The following is a 26,648-nucleotide window of genomic DNA, read 5'->3' as shown; positions in this document are numbered from 1 at the left end:
TGCAAGAACAGAAAACCAAACACCGCATGTTCTCACTCATAGGTGGGAACTGAACAATGAGATCACTTGGACTCGGGAAGGGGAACATCACACACTGGGGCCTATCATGGGGAGGGGGGAGGGGGGGAGGGATTGCACTGGGAGTTATACCTGATGTAAATGACGAGTTGATGGGTGCTGACGAGTTGATGGGTGCAGCACACCAACATGGCACAGGTATACATATGTAACAAACCTGCACGTTATCCACATGGACCCTAGAACTTAAAGTATAATAAAAAAAAAAAAAAAGAAAACTTAAAAAATAAAAATAAAAAAAAGAAAACCTAATAAAATAAAATAAAATACCTACAAGAGTAGGAGATAGAATTGATGAAGTAAAAAAATTGAAGAGATTAATTGAAGTCCTAAGATCAGAGACCATATGTTTGTTGTGACAATAATCTGAATTATTGTAACAATGTCTTTAGAAGTATTTAGCCTTGTAGGTACCAAGATCGCATTGATCCTGTGTTAGGAGTTTGCCAGGTGTGTGCAATAGTGAGAGAGACATGAAGGGATTTGAGGTTACTGATGAGTGACCAGTTCAGATGACAACTAGTTTCTTCAACTTCAACTGTCTGTTTTGGGGAAGGCTAGTGGCCTGTGAGGAAATGAAGACTCCGAAGCTGGAGGACTCAAAGAGTTTGGAGAGCAGACATGTGCGAGTGAGGGTTTTGTGAGCCCTGGAGGACAGGCAGCTGAGGCAGAGAGTGTGTTATTTGCAGTTATGATATTGGGTGCAGAGCTATTTTTGGTGACAGTGAAGCTCAGGATGTTTTTTTTTTTTTTATTATTCTCATAGGTGATGGAGGCTTTTTATTTTGCCACAAAACCACTGCCGACGTTGCCTGTGGCCACCTTGGAGATGACACTGGAGGTACACAGGATGTATCTCTGGAAGTGGCAGGGGTTATAACTTGAGTAGAAGGAGATTTGTTATTGAATATTTAAGGTCTAGGAACAGATCAAGGGTGTTGGGTGGATTGCCCACTAAGACACTGGGGTTTTCTAGCATGATGACAGAAATTGGAGTTGAGGGGGAGAAGAGTTCTATGGTGTCTTGAAGAATGTGATCAGGAGGTATTATGACACAAACATAGAAGTATGCACACTGGCATAGTCAGATGGCATGAGTACCAAGGTGGAAGTGTGGTGGTCCTAAAGTGGCATTAAGGAACCAATAAATTGTCATTCCTACCCTTAGCTCTGTGTCAGATGAAATACACAGCATAGTGTGGGGAGAAAATGTTGAGCTTATTGGGGATGGGTTCTGTTCTTTCACATAAAGGAATAAGATTTCAGATGGCATAGTGCTATGAAAAGAGGAGAAGCCAAAGGGAGGAAGGTCAATAAAGGGTTAAGAATAAGGGGAGGTGAATTGACTTTCTTTCAGCATATGAGGATTATAGGAATGGAAACCTTAATTGGAATTAATTGACCACAAATATGCCAAAGATAGAGTGAGTCAATTAGAGACAGATATATGAGGGTCTGAGGGTCTGAGGTAGGATTTGGCCCAGTCATGTGTGGGTGGGTTCACTGTGTGGAGCCTGGGGTCTTGAGGATCTGAACATGGGCTGCCTCCTGTGTGCATGGTGGAGGCATCTGGACTTTTCTCCCTGGGATGGACTCATGATGAGCTGAGTGGCCAAACACACAATGGTTTTCATATAACATCTCATTTCTAGCCTAATGATAAATTTAAAAGGTGGGCATAACAATAATGTTAATAAAACATCTGCATTTCTTCCATCCTTGGAGTTGTGAGGATTTAATGCAATTGTTTGTGGGAAAGCACTTTAACAACTCTAAATTACGATATATATGCTAGGTTTTATTGTTACCCACACCTTTGATGTATTTCTCTTTGTGCTCTTCACTGTATCTGTAACACATTCCCTAGGATAATTAGGGCTACCCTTTAACAAAGCCAAGACTCTATTTATAGTGGTAAGCTGGCACCTAGGCTGATTCTCTCTAGTGATTATGTAGTTTTGATGTGGACTGGCATCCTTCCCTGGAGTTTGAGTACCTCCCTCAGCAGTTTCTCCCATCCAGAAGTTCCATCTCTGTGTTTTTCTATTACAAAGCCCAGACTCCCACCTAGGCCACCCACCAGGTTCCTCTTTCCAGTCTTAAGGACATCTTTAGCTCCTGGCTCATTTGTGAAATGGCGTGGACTGACATGCCCTAAGCAAAGATTGCCAGCCTGGTCTAGTTTTCCAGGTCCCCCTTGATGACTGGACAAGAAAGTAACCACTAGACTTTGAGAATTGCAGTTTTACATTGTCCAGAGTTGTCTAGACTTTCATGAAGATAGGCAAATATGATTCTAACCAAGATGTATTAATACCTCCTACTTCCTTTGAAATGTAACTGAGACTGTACTTGAGTTGTTACAATTTCTTGGAAGGGGAAAGGAAGCTTCTGTGATTAAACAAACTTTTTGTTAAGGTAGCTCCCAAGCAGATTCAATAGCTTTGTTCTATCATCACTTTTCTACTGACAGTGATTTTTTTCCTTTCAAGGCCTGGAACATGGAGACTGTTTTTCTGCAGAAACCACATCCCTTGGAGTAATGAGCTACACCTACCTCAATTATTCAGTGCAGTACAACACTCCAGGTCAGCTATTAAAAGGTGCACACATTATTTTTAGAAAATGTGAGTCAGTCTTGGGAGAAACAAGTCTATGCTATATATTGTCTTTACTCACTTGATTTACAATATACTGTGATATATTCCTTTTCTATTCAGCATCTGCTTGTACCGTTCTGAGCATAAATGTGACCTTTTGGCTTCAGGTAGAAACTCTGCCTCAGGAGTACTCCCTGGACACAGAAATTCTTCGAATTATCACTGATTTTGTTTAAGCCTTCATGTTTCCCTGGAAGGCTGATTAACCTTAGCGCCTTCTTTCTCTAATAGCTCATATTGAATTATCTCCCTCTGTCTGATTATATCCATTTGAATCACCTGCACATTTCTTTTGCACTTCTACTGTGAGGGCAATGTGGGTGATGAAGACCTGAAATCTACTAGGTAAACATTAGCTTTTTTAAAATTCTATTTTTTTAAATTTATTTTTGAGACAGGGCCTCCGTCTGTCACCCAGGCTGGAGTGTATTGGCATGATTACAGCTCACTGCGGCCTTGAACTCCCAGGCTAAAACCTGAGCAGCTGGGACTACAGGTGCACCACCATGCATGGTTAGTTTTTAAATTTGTTTTGTAGATAGGGGGTCTTACTATGTTGCCCAGGCTCATCTCAAATTCGTGGTCTCCAGAGATCCACCCGCCTCAGCCTTCCAAAGTGCTGGAATGACAGACATGAGCCACTGCACTCAGCCAAAAACTCTTGTTCAAATTACATTTTCTGCCTTAGTAATGCTGCTTTCCTAGGTTCTGAGAATTTCTAAAACCCGATGGTAACTTGATACTAAAATTAAAATACGAATGTCCTTTTTAAAACTGCACAATCTCTTTGCTATTGTGAATAGTGCTGCAATAAACATACAATAGCAAAGAGATGGTGCAGCTTTGAAAAAGAACATTTGAATTTTAATTTTAGCATAGAGTTACCATCGGGTCTTAGAAATTCTCAGAAGCTCCTTTCTGCCCGTGGACGCCGCGGAAGAAGCATCATTAAAATCTCTCTTCTCCCTGCCATCATGTCTAAGTCAAAGTCTCCTAAAGAGCCCGAACAGCTGAGAAAGCTCTTCATTGGAGGGTTGAGCTTTGAAACACCTGATGAGAGCCTGAGGAGCCATTTTGAGCAATGGAGAACACTCATGGACTGTGTGGTAATGAGAGATCCAAACATCAAGTGTTGCAGGGGCTTTGGGTTTGTCACATATGCCACTGTGGAGGAGGTGGATGCAGCCATGAATGCAAGGCCACACAAGGTGGATGGAAGAGGTGTGGAACCAAAGAGAGCTGTCTCAAGAGAAGATTCTCAAAGACCAGGTGCCCACTCAACTGTGAAAAAGGTATTTGTTGGTGGCATTAAAGAAGACGCTGAAGAACATCACCTAAGAGATTATTTTGAACAGTGTGGAAAAATTGAAGTGATTGAAATCATGACTGACCGAGGCAGTGGCAAGAAAAAGGGCTTTGCCTTTGTCACCTTTGACGACCATGACTCCGTGGATAAGACTATCATTCAGAAATACCATACTGTGAATGGCCACAACTGTGAAGTTAGGAAAGCCCTGTCAAAGCAAGAGATGGCTAGTGCTTCATCCAGCCAAAGAGGTCGAAGTGGTTCTGGAAACTTTGGTGGTGGTCGTGGAGGTGGTTTCAGTGGGAATGACAACTTCAGTCGTGAAGGAAACTTCAGTGGTTGTGGTGGCTTTGGTGGCAGCCATGGTGGTGGTGGATATGGTGGCAGTGGGGATGGCTATAATGGATTTGGTAATGATGGAAGCAATTTTGGAGGTGGTGGAAGCTACAATGATTTTGGCAATTACAACAATCAGTCTTCAAATTTTGGACCCATGAAGGGAGGAAATTTTGGAGGCAGAATCTCTGGCCCCTATGGCGGTGGAGGCCAATACTTTGCAAAACCATGAAACCAAGGTGGCTATGGCAGTTCCAGCAGCAGCAGTAGCTATGGCAGTGGCAGAAGATTTTAATTAGGAAACAAAGCTTAGCAGGAGAGGGGAGCCAGAGAAGCAACAGGGAAGCTACAGGTTATAACAGATTTGTGAACTCAGCCAAGCACAGCAGTGGCAGGGCCTAGCTGCTACAAAGAAGACATGTGTTAGACAAACACTCATGTGTATGGGCAAAAAACTCAAGGACTGTATTTGTGACTAATTGTGTAACAGGTTATTTTAGTTTCTGTTCTGTGGAAAGTGTAAAGCATTCCAACAAAGGGTTTTAATGTAGATTTTTATTTTTTGCACCCATGCTGTTGATTGCTAAATGTAATAGTCTGATCGTGATGCTGAATAAATGTCTTTTTTTTAATGTGCTGTGTAAAGTTAGTCTACTCTGAAGCAATCTTGGTAAATTTCCCCAACAGTGTGAAGTTAGAATTCCTTCAGGGTGATGCCAGGTTCTATTTGGAATTTATACACAAGCTGCTTGGGTGGAGAGCCATTGTCTTCGGAAACCTTGGTGTAGTTGAACTGATAGTTACTATTGTGACCTGAAGTTCACCATTAAAAGGGATTACCCAAGCAAAATCATGGAATTATTGGTTATAAAATTGATCGTTAGCACATCCTATGCAATATATCTAAATTGAATAATGGTACCAGATAAAATTATAGATGGGAATGAAGCTTGTGTATCATCCATTATCATGTGTAATCAATAAATGATTTAATTCTGTTGAAAAGAAAAGAAATTCTCAGAAGCTAGGAAAGCAGCATTAGTAAGGCAGAAAATGTATTCACAAAAGCAAAGACTTGGAACCAACCCCAATGTCCATCAATGATAGCCTGGATTAAGAAAATGTGGCACATATACACCATGGAATGCTATGCAGCCATAAAAAAGGATGAGTTCATGTCCTTTGTAGGGACATAGATGAAGCTGGCAACCATCATTCTGAGCAAATTATCACAAGGACAGATAACCAAACACCCCGTGTTCTCACTCATAGGTGGGAATTGAACAATGAGAACACTTGGACACAGGGTGGGGAACATCACACTCCAGAGCCTGTCATGAGGTGGGAGGAGTGGGAAGGGATAGCATTAGGAGAAATACCTAATGTAAATGATGAGTTAATGGGTGCAGCACACCAACATGGCACATGTATACATATGAAATAAACCTGCATGTTGTGCACATGTACCCTAGAACTTAAAGTATAATAATAAAACAAACAAACAAAAACCCTGCACAATCTCTAATATTCAGATGGAGACTAAGCATGATTTTTCTTATAAGAGAGCAGATCAGAATGTTGTATCTTTTATTCAGAAGACTGGACTTAATCACTGTTATCTTTAGTACTTAGTGCTGCCAAGGCTGTGTGTTCAGAATGAGGACAGGATGTCAAATAAATGAAGCTTCATAGAACAAGAGCAGGGTCAAGTCATATAAGCAACTATTTTAGCTTCCTCACCTAACTTAGCACCAAAATGTGTTATTCTCATTACAGAGTGCTGATTTAAAGGAAAATAAAAAGAACACCCACACACGTGTGCACGTGCACACACACATGTAACTACATGTCTAGGAAGGATGTGGAGAGTTGACATATGAAGGCAAAATAAAGCATCTCTTTCAAAGTATACAGCCTACAGTGGTTAGCACAATGCTGGCCACATAGCAGGGGTTTCATAAATGCTTGTTGATTAAAGTCTCTTTTTTGAAAGCAATAATGTAGAAGAGCCTAAAGTGTTTTCATAAATCTTAAGAAGTAGACCTTTATGTTCCAATTCAACAAAACACAAATTTGAAGGCAATATGTACATTAGGGTTCAGGTGAGGAAGGCAAAGGAATCAGTGAAATTGGAAAAGCATTCCAATCTGCCTTTTCTCTTAAAATTGTCTTTCTCTCATTCTCTTCTCCCTATTTCAGGAATCCAAATATCCTGTTTCATCAATCTTTTGTTTTCTGACTCAAGATAACAACAATAATTTATTGAGCACAAACCATGACTTGTGGGTCTGTGTAGCCCCCCAGCTTCATAGTTCAATGTCTGACACATAAGAGGGGCTTGCTCTACACTTACATATCAGTTTTGTCCTCACTTTTTCTCTTTCTCAGAGATCTCCCTTTTCCCCTTTTGTATAAGCATGAAAAAAGCTTTCTTTTCATTCTCTCCAAGTTTAATCAGATAACTCCATGTACATACATCTTTGTTCACAACTATGAACAAGACAGAAAGGGTCCTGGACCTCAAGGACTTTACAATCAATTTGGGAAGGCAAACATTTAACATATAACGTCCAGTGTGATAAGTGTTAGGGTAGGAAAACTCAGAATGCAAGAGAATATAATCTAATCTAGGAGATCATGGGAAATATCACTGGGGAATTGGGAACTAAAGGAAAAATAAGATTTGAATAGGGGAAATTGAAGGATCAGGGAGTCAGTGGGAGAAGAGTGTCCCGGCAGATGAGACACTATGTACCAAGCCTGAGCATGATTTATGGAAGGAATCTAAAAGGTGTAGTTTCCATAGCAGAAGTGTAAGGGTGTTACTTGTAGGAGGTCTCTATTGAACTCTTTTCTGGTGACGTAGTCTGTGGTCTTTAAGTGGCTTTGCAATGCTAATAAGATAAGCACTGCATTACTGAATGAACTCCTTTAGTAAACATGGATTCATGCTTTCTGAATCTATTTGTTTGTTTGTTTTTCCCAAGTCATAAACAGTGAATCAAGCAAATGAAACATAATCAAGCTTAGATAGTATCTTCCACTAATTTCCTTGGTCTTAAGTAAGACTGATAGTAAACTGGTGGTCAACCTATTCAATGGGCTTTAACAAGTAGTAGCCACATCCAGTCAACAGTACAGGCAATCAGGGCCCCTGGACTACAGCGTGTCATGGGAATTACGCCAGGGACCTATGCTCTGGGATTTGTCCTTGCTAGCAGCTATAGATGCCATCAGAAACTCATTTACACACTCTTATAACCGATATAAGGGCAGTGGTTAGTCTCTTGTCATTACATGTTAGCTTTCTTTCCCTTTTCTAGGCTTTTTCAGATGCCCCTTTTACATTATTACTTTTAGTGTGAAAATAATGAGTGGGAAATGGGTAGGTCATGCAGAGCAATAATTTCATTCCTGGGCCCCTGTCTTGCCGCTCCCTAAGTTTTGCACCTGGCACTCCTCTGGCATAATAACCTCTGGCAAACCCTTGGGTAATTTACTAGAGGAATAGCAAAACCCATGGATAATGGAGGAGTAGCAGGAATATTATGATTAGCTAACAAATTCCCAAAGTACATAGAATTTTTTTTCTCGAATTAACCGCCATAGCTGAGGAATATAGATTAGTGACAAAATTGTGCACTCAAACTCTATTAAAAGTATTTCAGTATTATAGTTCTTTCCTAGGAAAGAACTCCTAGGAAAATGATTCATTGAGAGATATATGGTTGTATAAGTACTGAGAAACAGTCTTTCTTTTTGCTTTTTATTTGTTTATTTAGTAGACATTATAGTTATACATAATTATGGGATATAATTTGATGTTTTGATACATTTTTATGTTATATAATAATCCAATTAAGGTATTTAGTGTATTCAGCACTTCATGCATTTATTATTCCTGTTTGATGAGAACATTCAAAAGCCTCTCTTCTAGCTCTTTCGTAATATCAATACCTTATTGTTAATCACAGTCACTCTACTATGCAATAGAATGCTAGAATTTATTCCTCCTATTGAATTGTAACTTTGTACCTATTGACCAACCTCTTCCCATCTTCTTCCCCTTCCTTCTTCCTTCCCCAGTCTCTGGTAGCCACTGTTCTATTCTTTTTTTTTTTTGGTGGAATCTCACTGCCGCCCAGACTGGCGTGCAGTGCACAGTCTTGTCTCACTGCCACCTCCGCCTCCCAGGTTCAAGTGATTCTTTCTATTCTTTGGGAAAGTGCATTATCTAATACTCAGGTGCCTCAGATTTAATGGTGGTAAATCTCACTCATTTTATGAAAACCAAATGAATACTATCCTAACAATGGGTAGAAAGCAAGATCAGCTCAACTTCATGAAAATATGATTATAAAACCATTCATTATTGCCAAGGGTTGGAGTGGAGTTGAGAGAAAGATGCATTATTTTAAATTGTGTTTTAGGTGACAGAACAGGAGTCAGTAATGTTCCAGTTTGGAGAAATTAGAGTTAATTGGTTAATTGATTGATTTGATTCAGTCAAATTTATTGAATGACTGCTGTTTCAGACGCTGTATTTGGTTTTGGGAAAACACAGATAAATTAGGCATAGTTTTTTTCCCTTCAAATGTCAGTAGTCCTTGGAGAAGACATGTAAACAAATGAATATAATGTGATACATAGTCCAGTCAAGGCAGGTAGGAAGGTCTAAGTACAATTGAGTGGTCAATTTCACTTAAGGGAAGGGCAATGATCAGAGAAGATTTCCCAGGGAAAGTGATGCTTGGGCAAATAAGCATTTTACATAGAGACAAGGAAGGATAGGGCATCCTGGACAGAGGAAGGACTGTGTACAAAGGCCAAATGACATGTGACAACACTGTACATGAAGGAAACTACCATCAGGCAGAGCTGAAGTGGTGGCACATGGTGAAGTGCTAGTTACTGGTCCCAGCCATGGCAGCAGTGTAACAAATGCCTGCCTCTGGTGCACAGTGAGATATTAAGATTCCTCAAAACAGTTCATATATTTTATAAACTAAGATAGACATTAACAGAAACTCATAGAATCAATAAATGCAAATATAAGTGACGTAAGAGGCATTTTGTTCAGCATAGTTATTGATTTTGCCTGACCCAAAGGATTTGAATTTGGGAAGATGTAGGCCTAGAGTAGCTGTCAGTTATCTTGTGATACATGGGCCTTGAAAGCAAGGTAGAAGGACACAGCAGACAGATAGGGGAAGATTAGGTCCTGGTGATGTGAGTCAAACCACTGGATTAAACCACATCTGAAACGTCTATTTCTGTACTCTTCGGTTACAAGAGATAAGTTAGTTTGAATTATTTGCTTAAGTCAGTTTTTAAAAAATTCAATTGCAACTTAGGAGATACATCTGGCCTCTTCATTTTACAACTTAGGAGACTAATATCTAGTATGACAAAGTGACTTGCTACCAAATGGCTGGTGAAAAACTGAGACTAGGACCCAGGTCTAATGACTCAAAGGCCAGGCTTAGAAATATCTAGCTTTTTTTTTTTTTTTTTTTTTTTTTTTTTTTCCGGAGTCTTCCTCTGTTGCGCAGGCTGGAGTGCAGTGGTGCAGTCTTCGCTCACTGCAAATTTTCAAAGCATCTACATATGAGGGCCTAAGTATACAAGTACCTAGAAATCTATTTTGCAGCTACTATATATTTGAGAGTGTGATTCAGTTTAGTTTAAAGATGACATTTTTTAAGTGGTAGTGCTGTCAAAAGAACATTGCACTGAATCAAGAATCTGGCATTCTGTGTTCATAGCGCACTTTTGCCACTAATTATTTTTGTGACCCTTGGTATTTCTTTCTGGGACTCTGTTTATTGGCTATGAGTATCTCTAAATCTTCTTTAACTTCTACGATTCTAAATAGACGTACACTCAATTTTCAAGTATCCATTATGGATTTTATATACTGCTATGTATCCTGACAAAATCTTCCTTTTGAATTATTTTTTATTAATGAGTTCGACCTCACAAATATTTACTGAACACCAATTATGAGCTAGGTGATGTAAAAGTGAATAGTTATTTCTAGTCAGTATTGCTTACTTTTGTATTTCACAGTAGCAGTTTGATATTGTTTGTTGTTCCAAAGCATTAAACAATGCCTTTTAATCTAGGACATGTGGAATCTTCAAATAAGAGCAGAATTGCAAAGAGTGTTAGACTGTCACTTTGCATCAGTCTGAGAGGCAAGACCATAAGTGTTCAGCAGTCAGGGGGAGGGACGGAGGAAAGTCCTGAGCAGTGCAGGTGGATTAAGAACTAAAAATGCCTCAAAAGCACATTCATGCCTACATATCATTGGGTTTGGATCATAGGCCTTGATAAGACCTGTACCATCACCGTGGGTAACTTGGGCCCATTTACAGTACTTGCCTCTGAGGGAAATAAAAGTTTGCTAACAGTTTTCTCTAAATGACATTATTATAAGCACTTAATTGCTTGATAGGATTTTTAGATAATTTTTATAATGAAGCAATTAATTTTATTCACCAAAGCAAGTTTCTAGTTTATGTAAAGACCAGATCTGGCCTACTTTTTAGCTTGTCTACTTTTGAGTAGTTCCATTGCTTGAAAATGACCCTGAAGCTTTTCAATCTCACTTGAAGAGTCCAGGGGAGGGGCAGAGCCACTAGTTATGCAGTTTACTAGAGCCAGGTTCCGTTTCATCTCTAATAATTTTTGCCTGTGTGAGCCTGCACATATAGCTTAAGCTGTCTAAGCATTAGTTAGTTTTGTCATAAATCAAAGGGGAATAGTGATATCTCCCTCCAAGGGTTGCACAACATGGTGATTATTTATAGCACAGCCAGAATAAATGTCATTAGATAATATAGTCTCAGCCAGGTTTTCCTTGGACCATGTTTTAGTGACATATTAGACTCCAGAGAAGCAAAATGCCAGAAGCACAAGACAGCCTAACTTCTGAGTTGATGTGCAGTGTGAAGATGCTCCACAGGTTTAGAATTTCAGTTGACTAGAAGAATAAGTGGTAGAATTTGTCCCTCGTTGACCACTATCTTTACTTTGTGTCTTTGGGGAAATATTTAAGCTCTCCAGACTTCTATTTCTTCATGGTTAAATCGGGAATAATATTCCTATTTCATAGAAATTGAAAGGAGATAAATATGAAAGTGTTTATGAGAGTAGAAATCATAAGTGTGAAAGTTCATGCTATTATGGCACAACTGATATTGAAAGTTGATATTACAGACCATTCCTTTTTTGCACAGTGAAAATTGTTTTATATCCATATTGGCCCCTGTCACATATTAAAATATTATTTTCTCTTATTAATTTCTGTGAGAATAATACTGTCTTCATACTTTTATAAAGGGACCTAGAAAACCAATATTTGTCTAATGATTCAGGCTAAAGAGTAAAAAGGAACAGGTATACTCTTGAAAATAGATGGCTATTGTCAATATTTTTCCTACCAAAAAAACAATTCCTTCTCTGTAAAGAGCTGTTACTGTTTACAGCAATATTTTCACAATTCAGAAAGATTATCTGACCATAACTGACCCCTGCAAAATATTTTAAAAGCACTCTGCATCTAGGCTGGGAAGTATGCAAAATTAGCAAAAATCCCCTAGCATTTTCACACCAAGCCATGTGTATTTAATATACACCACCTCAAAGAGGAACATTACCACCCTAGCACTATGAGTGAGGTGAGACAGAGAGATTTCTAAGAATATATGGGTGTAATTTTCTGTTAACTGAGAATGATTGACAGTTCGTGGAAATCTGCCTCCAAAAAACCTGTTTTGCAGCACCCTTAGTTTTTTTCGATATGAAGAAACTGCCTGTTGTTTTGACCCATTTAGCTACTAGGAACTCTGTTTACTACCCTAACTGTCTAAATCCCTATGGATAAATTAGGCAGTATCTGTTTATTTTAGTTTACATTTATTTTTAAAACCAGTGTTCCTTTGACTGTTCTTACTATATCTATGAAATAAGATATATTGAAATAAGATCATGTAAATAAAAATACAATGCAGTCTAGATCTAAAGTCACTGTACATACCTAGATAATTTTTTTTTTTTTTTTTTTTGAGACAGGATCTTGCTCTGTCTCCCAGGCTGGAGAGCAGTGTTATGATCAGAGCTTACTGCAGCCTTTGCCTCCTGGACTCAGGTGATCCTCCCATCTCAGCCTCCCTAGTAGTTGGGACTACAGGTGTGTGCCACCACAGCTAGATAACTTTTCTGTTTTTTTTTTTTTTTTTTTGAGACGGAGTCTCACTCTGTCACCCAGGCTGGAGTGCAGTGGCCAGATCTCAGCTCACTGCAAGCTCCCCTTCCCGGGTTCATGCCATTCTCCTGCCTCAGCTTCCTGAGTAGCTGGGACTACAGGCGCCCGCCACCTCGCCTGGCTAGTTTCTTGTATTTTTGTAGAGATGGGGTTCTGCCATGTTGCCCAGGCTGGTCTCGAATTCCTAGGCTCAAGTCATCTGCTCACCTTGGCCTCCCAAATGAGAGGCATTACACGTGTGAACCACTGTGCTTGGCACCTAGAGGATTTCAATAAAATTTGAGGTCCTATGATTTTTAAGATCACATTTCCAAAGGAAGGAGTTTTGCTTCATTTCAAATGCATGGACAATGAGCAACTATGTTGTTTTGGTAAAACTAGTAGTCCCAAATAAGAAAGAGGGCCTACTAGTCCCTAGTAGTCTAGTACTTTGACTAGAAGAAAAAATCAAGCCCAATTTATTTTATCTGCAGGACTTGGTTTAAGGGGGATTATAAAACTATCACCACATAAAGTCTTTGATGAAGAGGACATAGGGGGAGGTATGTAGGGAGTACTTCAGAGATGCATCTGGTCACTCTCGAATACATAACATATTTATGTAAATATATATGTAAGTAAACTTCAGATTTCATGTATTTGTTTCCTTTTGTTTCCCTGTTGAAAATCTTTATCCAAGCTGTCAATCACAGCACACTGCTCATGTAGAAGCCACTGCTGAGAGCTGGAAGCTGAGAGTAAAGTGGGCTGGGGAGTGACTTTCTTCGGACTATTCTGCTTTTCTTGCACTTTACTAGGTTCCTGTTCTTCCCCACCCACTACCTCTCCTGGGCACTGATTCCAGGCAAGTGAGGTGCATATCTGTGGACTATGGTTAAGTGAAAGCCTTGTCCTGGAAAGCTTTATCTGGTTTCTCTTATGCCAGACAGACCAGCTTGCCATGAAGGCTTTCACAGGCTCTGATCCACACTTCAGACTTCAACTGATCTGCTACTGACATTCTAGACTATTGCTTCTCCAAGTAAAGAATAAGTATACCATTGGTGGTGGAAGAGAGAATTTTAGGTGGTACATAGACAAATGTTTTTATTGTGATTGTTATGTATTTTTAATTCATGTGAGAAAAATGTTTTCCATTCATGGTAGCAATATACAATTTCTTCTTTAATTACATTTACTTAAAAATGTGAGTTGATTTAAAGAGAAATATTAATAAGACTTCTGGAGAAACTCAGGCATGACAAAAAACATGAAGGTGACATGTGAGTAGTTGAGGTTTAGAAAGCACTGCAATGTTATAGACTCTAGGCTACCTCCCTCCCTATCCCTAGGTCAGTTAACTAGTTGAATTCTCTCAAGTCAGGATGTCTTTGCCTGTTGGCCTTTACCTTAAGAATGTCAGGCAATGATGAGGAATTACACCTCAGGAGATTGTAGGAGACCTTCAACTTAAAAAGTGGTGATGAATATGAAAGAAGGAGTCATAGTATATGACCAAAGTAGAGAGGACTTTGAGACTCAGCGGTTGGGATGTAGGAGGGTTTCCTGTAAAAAGAAGTTCTTAACTGGGCTTCAAAGGATGAACAGGAATTATCCTTTGGAGATAGGATATGACATATGCCAAGACATAAGCAGGAGAATGACATATGCCAAGTTTGTTTCTTAAAATCACAACCCCCAAATTGTGGGCTCTGGGTCTTCATTTGGTGGGGATGGGAAGCACCAGGCTATCTGTGACTTCTTTTCTGACACGGGCTTTCAAGTGCATGTAACTTGACATTTACGATTTCCTCTGCAAAAGAAGAAAGGAACAGGGTGATGGTGCCTCTATCATCAGTTGCACTTATGGGTGCAACAGCAAAGGAGGTGGGACACCTAAGGGACAACCGTTCATGTGAAATTGAGGGGGGATGAGAAGAAATTCCCCTTTGTATTTCATACATCCCAGAAATGAACCACTTTATTATCTGGGACTGTTAAAGCAGAGAAACTATACATTTCTAAGAATGGGGGCTCTGCTCAAATCTTTGTACTACAGTACAAAGAAGGGTGAGGGCAGGAAGCAGTGGTGATCTTGCTCTTTTTGGAAGAATTTGTGTCTGTCCTTTTAAAGTCAGGTATGATTGATAGGAAAGTAAAGTACTGGCATCCTCAGATTGGAGTTTTTTCTTTTTTTTTTTAAATGGAGTCTTGCTCTTGTCGTCCAGGCTGGCAATGGCATGATTTCAGCTCACTGCAACCTCTGCCTCTTGGGTTCAAGCAATTCTGTCTCAACCTCCCCAGTAGCTGGATTACAGGTGCCCGCCACCACGTCCATCTTAAATTTTGTATTTTTAGTAGAGACAGGGTTTCCCCATGTTGGCCAGGCTGATCTCGAACTCCTGACCTCAGGTGATCCACCCACCTCGGCCTCCCAAAGTGCTGGGATTACAGATGTTAGCCACCACACCCAGCCTGAGCTTAACATAAGCAAAGAAATAAAAATAATATAATCTCTCAAAATAGCAAAGAACAGGGTTGTCTAGTCAAAATATATAACTACATATTTTTAATGGCCACATTACAAAAGTAAAGAGAAACAGGTGAAATTAACTTTAAAAAATATATTTTAAGGTATACAACATGATGCTATGAGTAAAATGGTTATTACAGTGAAACAAATTAACATCTCCATCATCTCACATAGTTACCAGCTTCCCTTCCCACTCCCAACCCCTCATTGCAAGAGCAGCTATAATTTACTCATTTAGCAAAAATCCTGAATACAATTCACCGTTTTTATTATTTTTTTAATTTATTTTTTTGAGACAAGGTCTCACTCTGTCACCCAGGCTGGAGTGCAGTGGCACAATCTTGGCTCACTGCAACCTCCACCTCCCATGCTCAAGCGATCCTCTCTCCTGAGCCTTGCGAGTAGCTGGGACTACAGGCACGGGCCACTACATTTGGCTAATTTTTGTAGAGACAGGGTTTCACCATGTTGCTCAGGCTGGTCTCTAACTCCTTGGGCTTAAGTGATCTGCCCACCTCGGCCTCCCAAAGTGCTGGGATTACAGGCGTGAGCCGTCATGCCTGGCCTACAATGCACTAATATTAACTATAGTTGGCAGTTTGGGCATTAGATCTCCAGACTTGTTCATCCTACATATTTGCTACTTTGTATCCCTTGAGGTACATCTCCCCATTTCCTCCACCCACCCTACCTCTGGTAATCACTATTTTATTCTCTATTTCTGTATATTTGACTTTTAAAAAAATTCCATACATATGTAAAATAATGCAATAGTTTTCTTTTTGTATCTGGCATATTTTACTGAATATAATTTAAACAATATACTTCATTTAGCTCGATATATTTAAAGTATTTTAACATATAATGAATGTAAAAATATTGAAATATTTTGCACTTTTTTCATGTATGTATTTAAAATTTGGGGTATATGTTACAGTACATGCCATTTAGGACATTAAGTTACCACTGGAAATAATATTTAGATTTTATAACATTTGCAGTTGAAAAAATAGATACATGTATCCAAGTTGTTCTCAACATACTTAAAGTTTTCCAATAACTGAATTAAATATCAGTTTAATATAAATAATTAGGTTAAATGAAAATAAAATTTCAGTTCTTTGGCTCCGTTAGCCATGGTTCAGGAGCAGAATAGTCACCTGAGGCTAGTAACAACCCTTTTGGATCATAGGAAAGAAGAAAAAAAATCAAAATAATTTTTCTTGGTCACTTTTAGCTCCTTTTCTTCCAGGATGATTATGGAGCTACGAATTTCCTACGAAGCTGGGTGATAAAAGCACTTTGGACAAAAACACAGATAGCTTCATTCTATACCAGGATCCATCACTGATTAGCTGTATTATATTTGTCTATACTGTAATTTGAGGAGAATGATACCTGCTTCTGTATCTTGTTGGGTTTTACAGATGATGTATTGAAAGTTCAATAAAATCTATAAACAATAAATCTCTGTGGGTTGAATGGTCCTCAGATGTCTTGACTAATGATTCTCAAATGCTTAACCATAGACCGTTTTTTCCCCCCACATGACACTGCTTCATATTTTTAAGGTTTTTTTCACCAAATATTTTATTTAATCCATCTTCAAGCCCTGAAACTTTTTTTCTCCCTCAGACATGACTTCAACTTTACTATCCTGGTTCCTTTCTATTGAATATGTTTTGTTTGTGTCTATATTTCTTATTATGTCTTGAACTGATTGTACTTACGATATGATTTGACTAGCATAAGATAGAATAGGGCAGTCATCATCTTTGATCTAGACTACATGCTATCCTTCTATTAATGCAGTTGCTAGTTTTATATTTGCTTGATTTCAAAATTTTTTTTTTTTTAGATTTTGGTAGCCACAGTTACTTGACTCATATCAAACTTATCAGTAACTAAAACCCCCATTTTCCCTCTTCCTGTACTTATTTGACTAGTTTTGTTGCACTTTCTGAAATGTCTCTCATTTGTTTTTGACCAAAAAATAAAAATAACAAATGCCATTGATTCTGTGTCTATACTGTTTGAGGCAGTTAGGCCTTTACTTACTCCTTCCAAGATTTTAAGCAGTGTTGCATTCAATTTGAACAAGAGGAATAAAAAGGCTTGAGAAATCTTAGGGAAGTGTGTCTCAAGCTTTAGCAAACAACAGATCTGCAGGAGATCTTGTTAAAATGCTAAATTCTGATTCAGCAGGTCTGGAGTAGCGTCCAAGATTTTACATTTCTAGTAAGTTTCTATGGATTATGTTTTGAGCAACAAATTCTTAGAGTGTCTGAAACGTTTTTAAAATAACTGATCTCCCTTCGACATCTTCTTCATTAGCAGTAAAATATACATCTTCTCACTCTGTAAATCAGCTCTGAGGTCTTTTATAATCTTAGCTGAGGTTTGGGTATGCAGAGTTTTGAAACTCTTATTTGCTTAAGAGAAGGAGCCACGTATGATCTTCTTTTGGGTTTCCCCATTGTCTGGTAAAATGAGGAGCATTACTAAATGGCACTCACTTTTACTGAGTTTGTTTGGATTCCCCAGAGAACTGAAAAAATCACCATTATGGAAGTCTTATCAGAGAGATGGGGAGAACTCACCCCAAAGCAGTTGTCAATATCTGGAAAATATTTTTCTAGTTGGCCTTATATTTCATTTCTATTTTCCTCAGTTCTAATCAGTTTATCACAATTAAAAAGAAACCAATGAAAAACATAAATATTGGAGATCATTTAATTTCATTGGAGGCTGGAAAGGAGAGAAAGGCTGAAAAAGGGGCCGTGCGCAGTGGCTCACGCCTATAATCCCAGCACTTTGGGAAGCCAAGGTGGGTGGATCACCTGAGGTCAGGAGTTCGAGACCAGCTTGGCTAACATGGTGAAACCCCATCTCTACTAAAAATAAATACAAAAATGAGTCCGGTGTGGTGGCACGTGCCTGTAGTCCCAGCTACTTGGGAGGCTGAAGCAGGAGACTTGCTTGAACCCAGGAAGCGGAGGTTGCAGTAAGCTGAGACTGTGCCACTGCACTCCAGCTTGGGTGACAGAGCAAGACAGAGTGTGACAGAGCGAGACACCATCTAAAAAAAAAAAGAAGGAAAGAAAAAAAAAGGCTGAAGGGTGTGCTGGGTCTCATCCTGGGTGAGGGAACAACTTGTGGAAAAGTGAATTGAGGCCTATTGGAATGTTTGGGGCTCCTCAACACTGTTTACACTCTGAGATACAGACCAAAAGTGAGGTAAAAAGTGAGTGTTTCCTTTTTTTCAGAATAGGACTTTACTCCAGATTTTCTTACTCTTCTCTTGATTCCTTCACCATCCTTGATCTACATTCACCTCGAATGCCCATGTCCCTTCTCCACTGGCAAAGCTTGTTTTCTTCTTAATCTTCTTGTGTTCATCTAGCCTCACATTGCATTTGTCACACTTCTTTGAAAACCTACTGTTTGTCAAAGTGTCTTTCTAGTAATCCAGATACCTCTCCCCCCATGCCTTTGGTGTGGTTTTGGTAGAGTCATACAGAGCAGCAATGCCTTATGAAAATGAATTTGACAGAATCTGCCTGTTCATCAAAGGAGGCCAGACAGGAGGTGAGAAAAACCAGGTGTGTCCCACACCAGTCTCAATGAAGCCTTTTGGGGTGTCTTGTGCTCTTGACTAAATCTCAGATGATACTGAATGAATAATTACCAAAGGCGTGAGCTGTTAAGGAATCCCAGTTTGGCAGGCTCTGTGCAGTCAGATGTAGCCAGCCCTGTTTATGTGTGAAAGGATTGGGTTTTCCCCAAGCTGTTTGGTAATGTTGCAAGAACAGACTTTCCCCTCCCTGGCTCCCTGGAGTAAAATGGCTGCCAAAGTATTTTGGAACAGAAACTTAGAAATGTACTGACCACTAGAAGAGAGTAACAAGGGTCCTTTGATATTTTCCGTGTTCACTATGATCAAGTTGGCATCTGTTTCCTTCTGAGCTAAAGATTCTGAGCTATCATTGGCTGATGTGAGCTTGTGACCTAGCTACTTCTCTTCAGAATACACTGTGGAGGGGCAGCGGGGGCAGCCCTGTTTGGATTGAGAGTCCTTAAGGAGAGCTTTACAGATGAGTTCTAGTGGAGCCCATAAGGAAGAAGAAAACTAAACACAATGTGTGGTCCTGTGTTCTACTACACCACTCTATGGAAATGGGCTGTTGGGAGGAAGACTATATTTCTGACAGTTTACAGAGCCAAAAACCTGTTGAAGGCTTTTTGTCAGGTAGTGGAGAAAATGGCAAAACCTTTAAAACTTCAGGGAAATTACTTGATAGTTCTGATGACCACAGGCCACCAGACTGCTGGGCCATGGAATTACAGCAATATTACAAAGAAAATAGGAGGGTGGGCTGAGCCGGACTCAGAAACTATTCCAAATGTACTGTGACTTTTTAGGAAGCTAGTTCTTTTTATTTGAAATATTTTGTGGTTTTTTTCCATGAGAATTAGCCTATGCTTCTTAAAAATATCATAAAATGCCAGTTAGCAGAAAAATAAACAGTTTAATCTCCAGTCCCACTACCTAGAGTCAACCCTTGTTCATACTGCAGTACATTTTATTTTCTTTTAGTTCTTTTCTATGCTTTAAATAAAAACATAATTATGTCAATATGGCAATATAATTTTGACTCCTTTTAAAACTGTAGCTTATATCATAAGTCTATTTCATATTGTTTTGAAGTTGTCATATAAATTTTGTCATGCAAGTTTTTAATGGCTGTTTTTATGGAGTTGTGCCCCAAGTTACTTATTCATTCCCATGTTGTCAGATATGTTGTTCTTTAGCTTTTTTTTTTTTCCCATTATAACTAATGAGGCAATGTGTCTTGAGTATTTTGGATTAACTCTCTAGAATTGATTCTCAGGGAGGTTATTTACTTTGAAGTGATGGACAGAGTCTGGTGGATTTATGAGTGAACTCTTGTGTGATTTGGAAAGATAGAGTTGTTTAGGCTAGGTATTACCAACCCAAAGTTGACACTTGAGTCACCTAAGTTCTTCTCTACTCCAGAGGCTTGGCCCTGCCTGGCCTGATCCCAGGAAAAGAGATTTTAGGGATTACAGAAATGGGAACTAGTTGTGGCTCTGAGCGCAGCATGCAAATTAATTCAACACAGTCCCTGGGACAGGCTCATGATCAGTGAGCGGAAACTCCCCCTTCGAGTGCTTTCATGATTAGACTCCTGCCTAGGAAGCTTGTCTATTAGTTGTGTAATCTTGGAAAAATCTCTTAACACTTTTTCCTCTGACTCCGTTTCCCCATATGGCACCCAATCTTTTATAGTGTTGTGAAAAATAGAGAAAATGTAGAAGGGAAGAACGTGACACCCAATCCATAATGGACACTCAGTGAAAGTTAGCTATCATCATTTTTGCTGTTTTTGTGTCCTGCAAATGTATTTTCCCAGGAGTTTTTTTAATTCTATCTCCTCTTTTCCTCCACATACCCCCAGCCAGTGGCTGAGGTCTTGCTTCAACCACCATGTACCTTTCTGAAATCCAAAAGTTTTACTCCCTGATAAAGGTATTGACCTCTTGTTGGTCTCATCCTCCAGATCTACCTATACCTAAGAAAATGACATCTCTTTAAGCTGGTCCCCAGTTCACTTGTTTTCCCTAACACTTTAATTCACAAGATCAATCACTTTCCTTACAGGCCAGCCTTACTGCAGAGTTGATTTTTATAGTTTTGGGCCTATTGGTCTGGTTGTACTTTTCTCTTTCTGCTGGTCTGCTAGTTGCAGCGGGTCTTGAAAGCAGTGATATGTTATGACATTGTCATCACCCTCATTATTGCTCTTTATATAACAGTAGCAGCATAACTGTGTTTTGATTTCTTGTACAAGGCATAAAGTGTGCTAGTGGCTCACTATTCACATCAATTTCATCAGAAAATGTTATTTCCTCCTTCTATTGATCATGATGTAGAGGCCCAGTGACATTAGGTAACTTGCCCAAGATCACACATGTGGAAAGCTGCAGAGTCAGACTTGGAACTGAGTCCATTATATCTGAATCCCACTGCACTCCAAAATTTGTTGAATGAAGGAATAGATAAACGTATCATGATTTTGATGTTCTGACTAATTCCTAGCCAGTACTTTACTGTTATTGGAGCTTAAGCTTTAAGTACTGGCTAGGAATTAGTCAGAATTTTATTTTTAAGGAGGAGCATATAATTATATATATTTTATACCTGTAGTGAATTGGGCACTATAGAAAACATGTAGAGGATTGTGTTTACCAACTTCATGTGGAGTCAGGATACCCGACTCTGGCTTGCTGATAGTCAGGTAAGTCAGACATGGGCAGGGCATAAACCAAATTAGACTATTTCCATTTGATTAAGCCATATAATCAGGTGTAAGCCATGGAAAGAAATCTGGAAGGACAGGTGCAACATTAGAAGATGCCACACGACAGTGATTGTTAGAGGTTCAGACTTGAGAAAGCCAATTGGAATCAAGAAGGCCTAACCCTGGGATTCTCACACTGAAAAGAAGACTGGTAGCAGGAAGAGGACATGTAACATGAATTACATTATTAGATTTGTGTCATAATAACAAAAACAATAATGATAATAACACTAATAGCTTGTTATATACCATGCCCTGTACTAAGAACTATACATATGTTATCCCATCTAAATCACATTTAATAGATTCCCATTTTTCTCATGAGAAAATTGCATCATACAGAGATGAACTAACTTGCTCAAGGCTATAGACCTGGTCATTAGCAAAGCAGGGATTTGAATTTAGATGTATTTTTCTCTGAAGCCTGGGTTTAGATAAATGGATCTGGAAGCACTGGGAAGGATGAATTAATGGGATGGAGTATAGGGGATGCAGAGTGCCCACTTATGGAATGATTTCATTCAAGAGAGACAGGAGGGTCAGAGGTAAGAATGCTGCTGCTGGGACAGAGAAGAAGGTACAGATATGAGATATGGTAAGAAGGTATACTACAGCAGTGGCTCCCAGATCTCAATGAGTAGCCAATTCTCATGGAGGTTCTGTTTATTTATTTTTGATGACGATTCCCATGGCATACCTTGAATCTTCTGAATCAGAATCTCTGGAATACAAGTTGGTATTCTTATAAAGCACCCTAGGTGATGCTGAAGCTCTGCCAGGTTCAAGAACCACAGCTCAATCGGCCTTGATTTAGAGGTTTGGGGTGGAGCATGAGAGAAAGAAAAGATTTTGGGGTGGCATCCAGGTTTCTGAATTTTGTGACTAAATGAAGTTTTTGGAGGGTAGGTAAGATGCTGAGTTCAGTTTTGGATATGTTGAGATGGTCTGGTCCTGTGGATTTAGTTGGATATTAGCGTCTAAAGCTTAGAACAGAAGTCACGGCTGTAGATTTAGATATAGAGGACACTGGTGTTTGGGTGGTGGTTGTTCTATATTTTACATGGAATTTTCAAAATACTCAAAACTTCAGTTTTCCCTCAATAATTAAATAATCACTTTACATCTTTGTGATCTTAGATCTCTTTCTGACCATTGATTGAAACTTTTGCTTTTAAAATTTATGTTACCATTTCTTAATAGTTCCTTAAGAGTCATGCATTGTTATAAGTACTTATTTGCACCATCTCATTGGATTCAAACCAACAATTGTTAAAGTAAAATTTATTGTTCCTGTGTTTTAGATAAAGAGACTTAGGCACGTTATGTAACACACCCAAGGTAATATAGTCAAATAATCGAGCCAGGATTTGAGCCCAAGTCTCTTTCTGACTCTAGGCTTAGAGCTTTTGGGCTATTTCACAAAAGGGTTGTTTCTAGGTCAGGCAGATAACTTCTATATTACCTTCATAAAAGAAGAATATAATCTACCACGATTAGATTTTGCAGGTTAATGTCATATTATGTTTAAATACAGAAAAGTTTATTTAAAAGTCAGTTGAATTTCTCTTGAGAAATTGGCCATGTAGTAAATTATATTTAATAAAAGAGTGTGTGTACTTCCCAGGGAGCAGAGTATTAGCCTGATCAAAGCACCTTTCAACCTTTATTTAACAGCATGTGGGTAGTCTACATTTTTTGTACTCTCAGAGAAAGCGGGTGGGGAGGGGTGTGACATTGGTTTTTGTCTCTGGGAGTTCTGTTGCATGATTTGACTTCCCAACTTGTTTTGTGGGGCATATCCAACTTTGGGTTGAAACTAAAATGGGTTCTTGGTAATCTCAGATTGAAAATATGTCTCAGCAGTAACATTGTTTATCTTCAAGTTTAGGTAAATACAGACATTTACCATGCCTTCTTGGTAGCAATGTAAGAATGAGTAGGGCTATGAAAAATGCACAGGGCATTCATTATGAAGACTGGCTGGTTAAAACTGATAAACTAAAGAAATTGCATTCTTTTCCACAAGCTGAGTCATACAAATGAAATTGTGGAATCATCTGGGCCAGCAGCTGTAATATGATACTTAATCTCCATAAGTGACTGATATCTAAGATAACACTAACACCCAGACGACAACTCAGGCAACACCAGCACAGTGTTTTGGTATGAGAACAGAAGAAATGTTAGTAGAGTGAGCATTTTTCCACAGAGAACTCAAATATGGTAACACTCTCATAGCTTTGATAATCCCCAATAAAGTGTGGTTACTAAAATGCATGACAAAAAGAACTTCTATCTCTAAAGAACTTCTTTATATATTTCCATGTATAAGACATGGAAATACTTGGGTTAGGATCAAGGAGAAAAAAGTTTATCAGTTAATTAAGAGTTAGGTAGCTAGTTTGCCCACAGATTAATTTGTATGAGGCAAAGGAAATCGCACCTAAATAGGAAAAAGCAAGCTTACCCTCAAGGTATGCTTTTCCCAACCCCACCTTGCCAGGTGCACTCCTTATTCCTCAGGTGTGCCTGTTTATCCCACGGACCTTGCCACACTTACATCTTGTTCTGGCCCCACAGCAAGGAACATATAAAAGATCCCTGTCTTGCCGGATGCGGTGCCTCACGCCTGTAATCGCAGCACTTTGGGAGGCCGAGGCGGGGGGATCACGAGGTCAGGAAATCGAGACCATCCTGCCTAACACGGTGAAACCCCGTCTCTACTAAAAATACAAAAAATTAGCCAGGCGTGGTCGTGAGCGCCTGTAGTCCCAGCTACTCGGGAGGCTGAGGCAGGAGAATGGAGTGAACCCGGGAGGCGGAGCTTGCAGTGAGCCGAGATAGAGTCACTGCACTCCAGCCTGGGCGAGGTCCCTCTCTTTAGATCTCAGGGTATCTTGGAGTCACTATTGATCCTTGACCTCCCTCCTTTCTCTGACCGTGTCTCGACAAGTGTTCGGGTCTCCTGTGCTAAATGTCTATTTGTTGTCTGGATTAGGTTTTGTCTTGTTTTTCTATTTCTTTGCATCTCGTAGCCCATTTCTTTGATTCAATTTCACAACCTCTTGATTTTGTCCTTAAGTATGTGGCAACACAATCCCTCGGGAGGCAGGATAGTTCAAGAGAAAGAAGATGAACCTTGGGGATCAGAAGATTTAAACTTCCAGAATTTAAATTTTCATTCTACTATTACTAGATTTATAAACTTTATCAAATCACTCTCCTACTCTGTTCCTTAATTCTACATATTTAAAATTGGCATAAAAATCTCAATGTGGTAGAGCTATTGAGATGAAAATCAGAATAGATACAAAGAACTTGATAGCCCCAAGAAGCTTGATCACTATTTGTTTAATGGCCCTTCCTGTCTTCTCATATCTCAGTTCAGATCCTACTCAGCCATTTATTTTATTTTGTTCCTTTTGGAGTACGGAATAAAGCCAAGAATTATGCTTAAAAATTAGCATAATTAAAAGTATTTAAAACACAAGTAACTTGAGAAAGGTGAGTTGGAGGTTTATGTCTAAACTCAGTATTTTTTGGAGAGAAATTTACCTGTCAGGGCCAGATTAAAACATTTACAAGTCCCATGCACATGTGAGATGAAGATGCCCGTCCACTTACCTCACATGTAAGTTAAAAGTTAAAAAGTGAAAATGTCTACTAGAGTTCAATAATATTCTTAATTTTTTCCCCATGACTTCTCTGAAGCTTTTAGAAAATATGAAATTCTTAAAAACAACAGTAACCCACATTTTTATTGCCCTGGTTTGCCCTATCGTATCTTTCTCTTGCTCACAGGGTCTGAGGCAGCTGGGATGGGAGAGAAGGATTATCAGCCAATCAATATTTTTTGAACCCCAGAGATTATTTATTTATCTATCCATTTATTTATTTTGAGATTATATTTTATCTGGAACCTTAAAAAAATATTAGGTTACAAACTGTGTCTACTGTGTTTATTTTATCAATATGTCCCAGATTTGTATTACTTATTTGTGATTCTGAATAATATTTTTTCCAACATTAATTATCAGCCTCTCTATGCCCCCCCAGAATTATTACAACCTATGTTAATGCACACTATGGCAAGCCATGTGAATTTTCTACCCAACAGTTGTTTTCTTCATACTTCCTTGCCAAGAGAACCCCATTATTGGTCAGTTACTAGTCACATGATCTTCTTTAGCCCCTCCTTAGCCCCTGTAGGTGAATCAGGAGTAAGCTAAGGCAATTGTGGTAATTCTCCTTTTTCTTGGAAATGTTTGATTTAGATATGGAGAAGAGGTGCAACCTTGCTTATGAAATGAGAGGGCAAATATGGGAAACTTTGAGGTAAGTTTTCTTTCCCCTTGAAAGGGACCAAAAAGTTGTGGTTTACACTTTCTTGACTTTGGTCACTGTTGGGTGAAGAGTTGGTGCTATAGAAGCCACCTTGAGACCATGAGGGGACAAGTCTGAGGACACAATTACGTGCTACTGGTGGCAGAGGACACTATAGCAAGAACCTGGATCCCTGATGACATTAAACCATTGACTTGGTCTACCGTGGAACCATCAGGAAATAATCCTTAGTTTTTTTGTTTTTTTTTTTTTTGAGACGGAGTCTCGCTCTGTCACCCAGGCTGGAGTGCAGTGGTGCGATCTAGGCTCACTGCAAGCTCCGCCTCCCAGGTTCACGCCATTCTCCTGCCTCAGCCTCCCGAGTTGCTGAGACTACAGGTGCCCACCACCACGCCTGGCTGATTTTTTGTATTTTTAGTAGAGACGGGGTTTCACCATGTTAGGCAGGATGGTCTCGATCTCCTGACCTCGTGATCCACCCGCCTCAGCCTCCCAAAGTGCTGGGATTACAGGTGTGAGCCACGGCGCCCAGCCAATCCTTAGTTTTTTAAAGATGCTTTTAGTTGTGTTTTCTATTATAAGTATCTGAAAGCATCCTAACTAGTCAATGCTACATGTATCTCTCACAGTTTATGCTTATTTTTCAGAAATGCCTAGTGGAAATTTCTATTGCTGATTGTATTTGTCCTAAATAAATTGAATAGACTGTCAATCTTTTGAAAATAAAAGCATGACTTGATTAGCAATTGTTTAGTCTGAT

The 26,648-nt window shown here is 39.2% G+C and overlaps 1 protein-coding gene across 4 annotated transcripts in view; it reads left to right on the top strand.

Annotated features, from left to right (window-relative positions):
• The window catches only part of LOC126937594 (heterogeneous nuclear ribonucleoprotein A1-like), a 184,812-nt gene that overhangs the window by 34,286 nt on the left and 123,878 nt on the right, over positions 1–26,648 (top strand). For 3 of the 4 annotated variants that reach the window (XR_007719785.1, XR_007719786.1, XR_007719787.1), the window contains exons 3-4: positions 2,571–2,666; positions 25,819–25,879. Coding sequence is in view for 1 of the 4 variants with exons in the window: in XM_050761144.1 (XP_050617101.1) it covers positions 3,713–4,612 (900 nt within the window). In the remaining 3 variants the exon portion in view is untranslated. Of the gene's footprint in view, positions 1–2,570; positions 2,667–3,136; positions 5,026–25,818; positions 25,880–26,648 lie in introns of those variants that run through there. The other variant, XM_050761144.1, reaches the window with a different exon arrangement.

This window comes from Macaca thibetana, chromosome 15, assembly GCF_024542745.1.
Source record: "Macaca thibetana thibetana isolate TM-01 chromosome 15, ASM2454274v1, whole genome shotgun sequence".
Taxonomy (NCBI): domain Eukaryota; kingdom Metazoa; phylum Chordata; class Mammalia; order Primates; family Cercopithecidae; genus Macaca; species Macaca thibetana.
This window is presented reverse-complemented; position numbering and strand designations above follow the sequence as displayed.